Raw genomic sequence first — 12,105 nt, 5'->3', positions numbered from 1 at the left:
AGATGATAACCAGTGGCGTTTTAATCAGACTGCCAGAATGAAGAACACCCTCGTGAAAATGTTCTATATTATTTCTTACAGGCAACACAAGCGAACAGTGTATTATTTATGGTTATACCCTATTGTATTTCAGGAACAGAGAATTTTGGTAGTTGATTCTGGATTATCTTAAACATACCTGCTTTATATGCCTTGTCCATATCAATTAGATCCTATAACAGATGTAAAAGTGATAATGCTTGATCAATACAAGTCAGAAACATTAAACTCTGCATGTGATAGGAAATCAATACTAGAATAATATGCTGAGAGATATTCATAACTTTCTTGAAACGGAAAATATATAAATTGCAGTTCTTTTCGCTTCAAAAATGCAATCAATCAATATCAAATTGTATCTTAAAGAGATACAGCTCACTTTTCAGGAACCTATACAAAGCAATTTTGCAAAAATGAATCTATCTCAATTCCTAGACCATAATCTTAATCGACCTATTCTATATTCGAGTCAATCAAGACATTACTTTTTATTTAAATCAGAAGATAATTCAATTTTAATAAATGAAGCCTAAATTCAGTAAGGTAATTTTAACAGTAATGAAAGTCAAATGTGAAGGCAAGGCTTAATAACATACTTTATATTACATGAAAGTCGTAAGAAAACTGAAACTGAAGTTACTTTTTGCCCCAGACACTATTAATATGGCTATATCAGATTATCATAAAAAGTAACTAGAAAAATAGTGTGGTATATATCTTGTCAATAATTGGTGTGACATAAAGTATGATTTCTGTCATCAGCCACCTCATCAGCAGGTTGTTATGTCTAAAAACTAAAAAGACGATATAATGTGCAAATAACATTTAAGAATCACGTTGAATGTCAGACGCAATTATTTTGTTACAAGTTTAAAAATGTTTCTGGAAAGTAATAATCATGTGTCTATCGTAAAATAATTGCTCCTAATTATAAGTTTCCGCGACCTTAATATTTCGTTGTTAAGTGCAACTGCTCTGATAAGCTGTAAATATAGATGGTCGGGAGATAATGGAGAGTGATAGATACTAAGAGTTTTTTGACGGAACAAGTCGAGCAGATTCCATCATCGCATTTATTTTTTCTTCAAATATCATAACTCATGTAAGAATATTTCTGATAAGAATTATTTAGTTATTTCAACAGTTACTTACAGCCTTGGATTTCGTTCCAATAATATGAAAAACCATTCTGTTGTCAGTGCTGAATCCGCTAAATGCCGTGTGGAGTGTTCTGACGTCATATTGTAAAGGGTCGGTCATTAAAGCCAGTACTGTGTCTAATAATTTACCACTTAATTCACTTTTTAATTCTTTCATTAGATCCTTAATATAAAGATAACCATGCACAGCATTAGTAACCTAACGGTGAACATATCTATGCAGATCAACTTATAGCTCAGCCTTTTTATACAGAAAAGAAACCTAGAAATGAGTGGAACGTAGCTTTAAAATTCCAATTCTATGCACTTGACACGAATTGTTATCTGAAAAATAACAACCCAAGGCAAAGCTTAATTTTAAATCTTTATATCATAAGAATTTTATACAGATTTTCAATACGTAAACATAATGTATTAGACAAGTATTTACCTTTTTATATTTACTTTTAAAGGTTTTGATTATTTCCTGCCTTTGATGTTTATTTGTGTTCCCAAGAATCTTGATAATGTCATCTTCGTTTGTTCCTAGAGAAGAATTCAATTAATCAGCTTTAACAAGATTATACCGACCCACGACATTTCAGTTTATCTCTTTGTCCTTGTCATCTTACTAGTGTAATATATCTGGGTGATATTTCTGTTATCACAAGGCACATTTTAAGATGATCAGTCTTAACATTTTAGTTTGTCTTTTTATATCAGGCTTTTAAAAACTCAAGTATCAATTTGTTTGTATGAAACATCATTGAACTCGTATTGTATATGGTAAATGGAACAAATACAACTAACCAAAGCCATCCATCGCCTTCCACAGTATTCTACAGTCATCCATAGCATCATATTCATCTTTTTCATCAGCAGTCTAAATCAAAAATTTTCGGAATCATTTATGACTAGATTTTGAAGTTTGGGTTAATTATTGACTTTTGTGTGATTTCTAAAATAAATGCTGAAAATCTAGCCAAATATATACTAAGTAACAAGATTTGACCGTAAATTTGGATATTGGCATGTACATACAAAGTGGTTCAATTGAAGGAGTTAGGTTGGAGTAAATTGGAGCTCTTCAGCAGGAAATAAGGACCTAATATTGGCCGTGGTACGTCAAAACATAAGTTTGTTAACCATTTTATATTGTGTGTTAACCTTTTAGATACTTACTTTAGTACATTTTATATATTGATTTTTTGTGTCTTGAACGGGGGCCCGTGGACTTGGTTCAACCAGTCCCTATTATAAGTTCAGCCACTGTATATCTATTTTTATGTTCGATGAAATTAACAAATGTGATCATAATGATAGGGAAATACACAAACTAACCTGTTTCTTTTCAGAGGACAAATCTTCCAACGAACTATCGACAGCTGCTGGCTTCTGGTATTCAGTAGTTGTACTAAATAAAACAATATAATGATCAAAACACTTATATAATGCATAAAACGTGACAGAATATTTATAAACATGGCGCACCTTTCGTAAGTAAAGGTTAATAACTCAAAAACCATTCATCGAAAGATCGTCAAATTCGACTTTTTCTAAGATCTCATCGTAATAAAAGATCACACAAAATTTCATTTAAATCTGATGAACACTGTAGTCCGACGGGCCGACGGACAGGGGCGACGACAATATACGACCACATTATAATGTGGGCGTATAAGAAAACCAAAACTTCATAACGCCAGGAACGTGAAGGTACTTTAATAAGTAACACGACACTTACTCTTCACCAACTAATAACAATAAAGCTGTTTTATAATCTCCACTACATTCTGATTTTATTTCTTCATTTAAACTTTTACCATAACTTTCTTTATATTTCTCTTTGATACCGGCAAGATCAATCTGAAAAAAAAACCGTTCAGTATAAAAAATAATTAAATACTTTAATAAACAACAGTTTTATTGATGTATATTCGACATCAATATGGAGATGAGACACAATCGAAAAACATATATATTAAATATAAGTCTATATCAATAAAACTGTTGTTACTTAATGTGCTGTGATACGTCTAAATGTCTTACAAGGATTGAATCAAATAGTTTGCGTAAATAAAAATGTAGGCCTACATAGCTTTGTTGAGCTTCTCTTTGGTTAATCAAACGGGAAAAGAGAATTTATCTCCCATTTATCAATAATTCAGTGTTTAAGGCCAAAAATACCTCCGATCTAGAAACTACTATTCTTATTAATCTGGAATCATTGGTACCAATTCCATCAAAAGCCCCATGTAATCTTTCTACATAATAATCTACTGGATCTTCGAACAGAAACGTTACTGAAAAAGAAAAACAATAGTGTCGACTTAAAGATGAAGCATTTCAATTCAAGAACGTTAGAAAAGACAAAGAATTGGAAAATAAAGGAAAAACGCAAATTGTTTACCCAGACAATTATAACCAGATTTTGAATCACTCTTCATATTTTCGTCTATCAATTGTATGCAAGTTTTCTCATATAGCTGAAAAGGAAAACATTTATCAAGATTTTAACAAGAATATTTTAACCATTGTCTGGTTGCACCGTGTTAGTGGTCAGAATTTGATATATAATGCGCAGCATCACCATTATTTGATGTAATGGGACGTAGTTCTACATTCGAAAACATTTGGGAAAGAAACTCGTCTTTATAGACTTTCTATAAGATTACCCGGTTTGTTTGTTGTTTATTTTAAGTGTATAGGGGGATAATTATTCGTTTTCATTGATTGCAAACGTCACACTCGGAAATTCTGAATTGTAGGCAAATTGTAGTAAAATATCGGCGATGATCACTTGACAAAATGCTAAATTCTGAACATTTGAATAATTATCACCGACCTTTTCGTATTCATCAAATATTGCTTTGACCTGTGATCCATTGTGCTTAGTGAAAATATTCTTGAATTGCTTGATGTCAAGTTTGGTTTTACTGTTCTGAATGAAAAATATAATATACATGGTTCCTACCATTACAAACAACTAAAAGCTATAGACTGTGGCGGGAGTAACATAAGCATTCGAAAGAACCATCTCTTCCTACTACAGCAGAATGCGTGAATTTTCCGCCTTAGTGATATTGTTTCTCAAAGTAAGCTGAAGTATCTTAAACTGCTTAAAGGAATACTACCTGTCAGAATAGGCATAATATATAAAGTCTCAAACTTGGTTAATAACTTTATATATTCAGCAGTCGGACTTAAAAGGTGTTATGACAAAAGAACAGAATCTCTATATAATTCGATATATCCATTAAACTAAATTAAACAAAATTACATAGTTTAATGGATTATTTCTTAGTTTTATGAATTTATTTGATTATAGAACGATTCTGTTCATTTTGGTCATCCTAAGAGGTAGTACACCTTTAACCCCATGTCCCAACAAAATCAAATCTCGTCGTAATAAATAAGAGCTCGTTACTTGAATACAATATTGATTAAATACCACTTTAGAGCAAACCTTATATAATTTCATTGCTTCCGTTTCAGAAATCGTTTCATCAACTTTGTCACCTTGAGGTCGTTGACCTTTTACCAATTCTAATAATAATTCTTTAAAATCACCAGAAGTTTCACTTTTAATATCTTTCTCTAAATCTTTCTTATATTCTACAACAAGATAATATAACTTTTAATCTTTTCCTCTAAATCCAAGATAATATAACTTTAATATCTTTCTCTAAATCTTTCTTATATTCTACAACAAGATAATATAACTTTTAATATCTTTTTCTAAATCTTTCTTATATTCTACAACAAGATAATATAACTTTAATATCTTTCTCCAAATCTTTCTTATATTCTACAACAAGATAATATAACTTTGAATATCTTTCTCTAAATCTTTCTTATATTCTACAACAAGATAATATAACTTTGAATATCTTTCTCTAAATCTTTCTTATATTCTACAACAAGATAATATAACTTTGAATATCTTTCTCTAAATCTTTCTTATATTCTACAACAAGATAATATAACTTTGAATATCTTTCTCTAAATCTTTCTTATATTCTACAACAAGATAATATAACTTTAATATCTTTCTCTAAATCTTTCTTATATTCTACAACAGGATAATATAACTTTTAATATCTTTCTCTTAATCTTTCTTATATTCTACAACAAGATAATATAACTTTTCATATCTTTCTCTTAATCTTTCTTATATTCTACAATAAAATAATTTAACTTTAATATCTTTCTCTGTATTCTAGATTTAAATAATATAATTTTAAACATTCATCTCTAAATTTTGCAATATTCTATAAAAAAAAATAATATAACTTTAAATATCTTCCTCTAACCTCTTTCTTATATTTTCGAAGAAAATAGTATATCTAATGAAATTTATTATTATTTCTATAAATATTTATATTCTACATAAAATCAATCTTAATATCTTACGTTGAATCTTTTTTGTATGCTACAAAAAAGAAAGGAATTTGAAATATTGTTTTCCTTTTTTTGCAATCTGTGAAATAATTTTATTGTTTCTTTAATAAATAATAACTCACTTTTCTTGTACAATTCTTTTATTTTCTTCATTTCCTGAAATGATTAGAAATCCTGATTAAAAACTCTTTACTCGGATTCTAATGAATTATTCAAAATTCGAATATAATGATCATAAAAGTGCTAAAAAGCAATATTATATCTTACGTTCTGTATTCGTGTTGCTAAGATACCAATTAACATAGATTCATCTGTTCCCATACCACTCATAGCTTCATGTAAACAATCTACATCATATTCTGATGGAGTCATCATTAATCCTAATATTACTTCTTGTAAATCTCCACTTAATTCTGATTTAAGATCAGACATCACATCCTGAATGATAAAGAAGTAAAGATGGTTAAATTACTTTGTATCACACAAGCGTTTTCATTCCTCTATGCAAAAGAAGCAATGTATATATAGGCAAAAGGGTGTTTCTTGAAATTCAACCAAAGATAATCTATGCGTTGCTTGAGCCAAAGAAGTAAGTATTTATTCGACTTAGAGATTTGAAGGTTACCAACAAAGTTGTTTACCTTTTTGTATCGTTCTTTGTACTTTTGCCTTATATCTTGGCGCTGTTGGTTTGTTTTTGTCACAAGAACGTATATGATTGATCTTTCGTCAGTTCCTATCCCATCCATAGCCTTATATAACCTATCTACTTCATCTGGAAGATCCTCAAAGACCTCTACTTCTCTACTATCTACTTCGGAACCTTCTGTTTTAGTATCAATTGATTTTTCCTGAGATTCATCTTTCTCGGTTTTAACACCAGTGTGACTGTTACTATCGTCCTTGTTTTCTGCTTTCTTCATCTCAGTTTGTTTGATGTCATCATCTTCAGCTTTCTTTTCACTTAAAATCACATTTTGTTTGAAATAGTATTATATTAAATAATAAAGTGATATAGATTTATCCAAAAATACTAAATATCCAGTTATGCTGATCGTTTATTTGATTGTCTCCACAGTTGAAGATAAAATTTCAACTGAAAATGACAAAAGAGTTACTCTATTGTGAAGTGGCATGATCGGACCAGTCAAATAATTGTTGAATATATAAAAGTAACTTACTCTTCATCAATTAATAACAATAAAGCTGTTTTATAATCTCCACTACATTCTGATTTTATTTCTTCATTTAAACTTTTACCATAACTTTCTTTATATTTCTCTTTGATAACAGGTAGATCGATCTAATTAAATTAAAGTTCTCTATGATAACTTAAGTACTCTGAGAAAGCTAAAGTAATATCGGTTGGTAAAAGTACCATACACAAGTTCTCGCAATGTGCGTCATTGTCGTAAAAGCGCAAAACGTATCTTCCCAAATGTACCTATATGCCAAGCTGGCCCAAAAAAAAAAACACATTGACTTAGGTGTGAGAAGGGGTCAAGTATAACGGAATATTTATCTAAAATTAGTTTATTAATCCAATATCAGGAGCTTATACGAACCTCCGATCTAGAAACTAATATTCTTATTAATCTGGAATCATTGGTACCAATCCCATCAAAAGCACCATGTAATCTTTCTACATAATAATCTACTGGATCTTCATACGATTTTACTGCAAGTATATAATCTCTACTATCATAAGTTTTAAGAAAGGGTCAAACCTTCTCTAAAATTAATATACATTTCGGTTTCTGGCAATTAATATCAACAGTTTAAAAATGAAATAAAAACCATACCTAAACAGATATAACCATTTTTCACATCACCTTTCATATTCTCTTCAATCAATTCAAGTACATCTTTATCTGATATCTAAAAAAATGGACCAAATATTAGTGACCAAATTTCTTCATGTATGGAGGGTACTAGTAGAAAAGATGACACACCTATGGTCAACCGCGGTTGAATATTGTTAAATTGATGAAACTTGGCTTTAATTTATGCATGATATCATTAAACAATTGAGAAAGAGAGATGACAGTCATACCTTTTTATACACTTCAAATATTGCTGGAACCTGTTTATTATTATATTTTGTGAAAATTGATTTAAAATGTTTCTTATCGAACTTTCCTTTACCATTCTGAAACATAAATATGGTTGTGAGACGTAAAGATGTAAATGTGTTAATTTCATAGACTTTAGAGACAGGTCTACTGTACAGAAAATAGCTGATTACAACCGTCAATCATTATAATTTCACTTGCAGATGGTGCTTGACACAATGATTGCCATCATTAGACAGAATGGAGGAGAGTGGATTTCAGTCGATTACAGTGCTTAATATTTTATGACGTCATAATATTCATAATAAGTTCTAATTTGGGTCAATAGATGAACGTTTGGTGTCCATGGTTAAATTATCTCTAGATTTAAACTTTGTTACAAGAGCATATATAAATTTACAAGAAACTGTAAGATAATACAGTTATCTGTATGTTTGATAGTGACATTTTATAATTTTCTTTCACTAACTCATTACTTGCATTAAGTCTCAAGATACAAACCTTATTCAACTTTTTGGCCTCATCATCAGTTATTTTGTCATCAACTTTGTCACCTTGAGGTCGTTGACCTTTTACCAATTCTAATAATAATTCTTTAAAATCACCGGAAGTTTCAGTTTTAATATGTTTCTCTAAATCTTTCTTATATTCTACAACAAGATAATATAACTTTAATATATTTCTCTATATTCTACAATAAAATAATACAACTTCAAATATCCTTCTCTAAATCTTTCTTATATTCGACAATAAAATAGTATAACTCTTTTTTATCCTTCTCTAAATCTTTTGTTTATATTCTATAATAATAATATAACTTATAATAAATTTATTTAAAAATCCTTTTTTTAAAACAAATACTAAAATATGACTTCACCCCCCCCCCCCTCTTCTCAAAGTATTTGTATAATATACTTAACCAGTTCTGTACAGTTCTATTATTTTCCTTAGTTCCTGAAAAGGAGTGAGTATAAATTTCTGTCACATATCAAACATAATTATAACAAATTATATACATGTCGTCCAAACGAGACGATCTAAAGCGCATAAAGCGGATCCTACATCTCACGTGTCAGTCTGTTACTTCAGGGTACTTTAGATTGTTGATTATAGATGATATCTTTTACCTCTGGTGTTCGTGTTGCTAAGATATCAATTAACATAGATTCATCAGTTCTCATACCACTCATAGCTTCATGTAAACAATCTACATCATATTCTGATGGAGTCATCATTAATCCTAATATTACTTCTTGTAAATCTCCACTTAATTCTGATTTAAGATCTAACATCACATCCTGATAGGAAAAAAAAATAATGAATTACTGTGTATCTCCGCGATTTATCATCTGGATAAAAGGAGAGATCAGCAAAAAAATAATTGCTTTAAGGGATTGTAAAGAGGTCAATTTGTACCTTTGACCATTTTGGTCAATTGTCAATCAGACGCCATTTCCATGCAATTCCACTAAAACAAAGTGTTTGATGATGTCACTAATCGCGAAGGATCTTATGAAGCGTATATCTCGATTAGTGACCTCATAAAAGACACTTAGGTTTAGTGGATTTGCAGGAGCCCCAGACGTCTGATCGAAAATGGGAACGATGCAATAGATAATATCGTCAATCCTCTTTGCCAAAGGAGCAAGCATCATGTAGATAAGTATGACCCTGTTGAAAGATTATGAGAAACGTCGTTTTAAAATAATGGGATTAAAAATTGGATTAGAATCTTCTTGTTTTGTTTGATACAAATCAAAGATCTTACCTTATTGTATCTTTCTTTATATTTTTGTCTTATTTCTTGTCTTTGTTGGTTTTTCTTGGTTACAATAACATCAATAATAGTTTGTTCATCAGTACCTAAACCATCCATAGCTTTAAATAATCTTTCTACTTCATCATCAATAGATTTCTCTATGTCTTTAGATTTATCATCGCCTTCAGATTTTTCACCTCCTTCAGATGTCTCGTTATCTTTAGATTTATCACCATCTTTAGTTTCCGCTATGTTTTTAGATTTGCCTTTAGATTTCTCGCCGGTTTTAGATTTATCTTTAGACTTTTTTTTAGTTTTCTCTTGATATTTCGATTCTTCGGTGTTTTTTGTTTTCTCGACCGCTGTAGACTTCTCTGAATCTGTAGCTTTCTGGCTGTCATTATTTTCTGATATATCTTTGTCATCGTCCTTTTCTGATGTGTTTGAGTTGTGAAATGGGTCTTCACTATTATAAAAGATAAGTTTTATGTGACTGTGTGACTGGTGGTGTAATTAATCTTAATTCATAGTCTAGAGATAACTTGAATAAAATGCAAATTATTCACCTTAAGATATCTCATGATGTAAAATATGCTTATTATTATTATCCCATTGCTAGAATGATTAATATGATGTAATATATATGCTTGGTGCTAGTGATGATAATGCCATATTGTGGTGCAGGGTAAATATTATATCTCAACCAAGTTACTGCACTCACGGATATACCAAAAGGTTTTTTCATTGATAGAATTTCATGCAACGAGCAAACAATATTGATAATGAAGAAAACATCGATAATATCATGGAATCCAAGATTTTCTAAATAAACAATAAAAATGTATCTATATTGTTTTTCGCCTTAAGGTTTATAATTGAACAGACCGGTATTTTTCATCTATCTGATCGTGGGAATTTCTGTGATCCATGATAATGATCCTACCATCTTTCAATGGCTATATTTGGTTAGACGGGATGGTAAGGCAACTTGATGTTATGTTTTAAGTTATATTGTGCATCAGAACCAGGTTCGCCATTTTCAAAGTTGATCGGGGTTTTGAATACTAGTACTAGAAATATTTGAAAATCGTATAACTCCTTCAAACTACCTAAAACAATTGCTCTTTCCTGCATGTTATAGTTTCAAGAATGACGAGTCGTTTTATTAACTTCCTTCCAAGATAATTCTGGACACACGTGGATTTGAAAGCTCACATTTCGATGGTAAGCTGTGAACACATTTACGGATCAGCTACTGAGATAAAGGAACGAATGGTCAAACGGAGTACCAACCTGTCCCTATCAATTTCTGTAATCTTTCTTGTTTAATTTCAGACAGAAAAGATCTTCAGCCTTGATTGGTCAATAATGCATATCAGCCAAGGTCATATAGCGCTGTTGCTTATTGTCGTGCAACATTAACTTCATTAACATCCTTGCCTCTACGACCAGTGGGTTCCTTTATATGCTCGCATGTTCAAATATTGGCAATAAAACCCCCATTTCAAAGGCAGTGATGATGTACTTTATATAAATCGAGACTCTAATTGGTCTCTATGATGATTATGTTAATTAAACATGCACATGCACTAAATAGTTTATGTTTATTGATAAAATACTTTGCGATTATAATTGCCTGAAGATGACATAATTCTTTATAAAATAATAAAATATGAAAATCAAGTGCAATGTAATTCATAAATTGTCGTGCTAAAAATGCATATATTGTCTATGTAAGTCAATTGTGTTACAGGCACTTTAAGGTGTTACGTGACACTTACTCTTCACCAACTAATAACAATAAAGCTGTTTTATAATCTCCACTACATTCTGATTTTATTTCTTCATTTAAACTTTTACCATAATTTTCTTTGTATTTCTGTTTAATACCAGCTAGATCAATCTGAAAATACCAACCATACCAAATAGATTATAATAAGGGTGCCAGGTTTTTATAAAGTAATATCACTGTGGTAAAGTAAAATCAGTAAGATAAAGTAAAATCAGTAAGATAAAGTAATATCAGTAAGACAAATTAATATCAGTAAGATAAAGTAATATCAGTAAGATAAAGTAATATCAGTAAGATAAAGTAATATCACTGTGGTGAAGTAAAATCAGTAAGATAAAGTAATATCAGTAAGATAAAGTAATATCAGTAAGATAAAGTAATATCAGTAAGATAAAGTAATATCAGTAAGATAAAATAATATCACTGTGGTAAAGTAAAATCGGTAAGATAAAGTAATATCAGTAAGATAAAGTAAAATCAGTAAGATAAAGTGATATCAGTAAGATAAAGTAATATCAGTAAGATAAAGTAATATCAGTTAGACAAAGTAATATCAGTAAGATAAAGTAATATCAGTAAGACAAAGTAAAATCAGTAAGACAAAGTAATATCAGTAAGACAAAGTAATATCAGTAAGACAAAGTAATATCGAATAAGATACAGTAATATTAGTAAGATAAAGTAAAATCAGTAAGATGAAGTAATATCAGTAAGATAGAGTAATATCAGTAAGTTAAAGTAATATCAGTAGGACAAAGTAATATCAGTAAGACAAAGTAAAAACTGTTAGACAAAGTAATATCAGTAAGATAAAGTAATATCAATAAGATACAGTAATATTAGTAAGATAAAGTAAAATCAGTAAGATAAAGTAATATCAGTAAGATAGAGTAATATCAGTAA

At 30.0% G+C, this 12,105-nt stretch overlaps 1 protein-coding gene across 1 annotated transcript; it reads right to left on the bottom strand.

Annotated features, from left to right (window-relative positions):
* Window positions 1-2,918: 2,918 nt before the first annotated feature.
* LOTGIDRAFT_110615 (hypothetical protein) lies at window positions 2,919-9,554 on the bottom strand (the record flags this gene model as incomplete). The annotated part of the gene is made up of 7 exons (XM_009048130.1): window positions 2,919-3,044; window positions 7,145-7,257; window positions 7,382-7,457; window positions 7,633-7,728; window positions 8,153-8,335; window positions 8,779-8,949; window positions 9,420-9,554. Coding segments are annotated over 7 exons (900 nt in total), but the record flags the coding sequence as incomplete, so codon positions are not given.
* Window positions 9,555-12,105: the final 2,551 nt, after the last annotated feature.

Source organism: Lottia gigantea, assembly GCF_000327385.1.
Source record: "Lottia gigantea unplaced genomic scaffold LOTGIsca_12, whole genome shotgun sequence".
Classification (NCBI taxonomy): Eukaryota; Metazoa; Mollusca; class Gastropoda; family Lottiidae; genus Lottia; species Lottia gigantea.
Note: the sequence above shows the minus strand (reverse complement) of the source record. Positions and strands in the feature narration are given on the sequence as shown.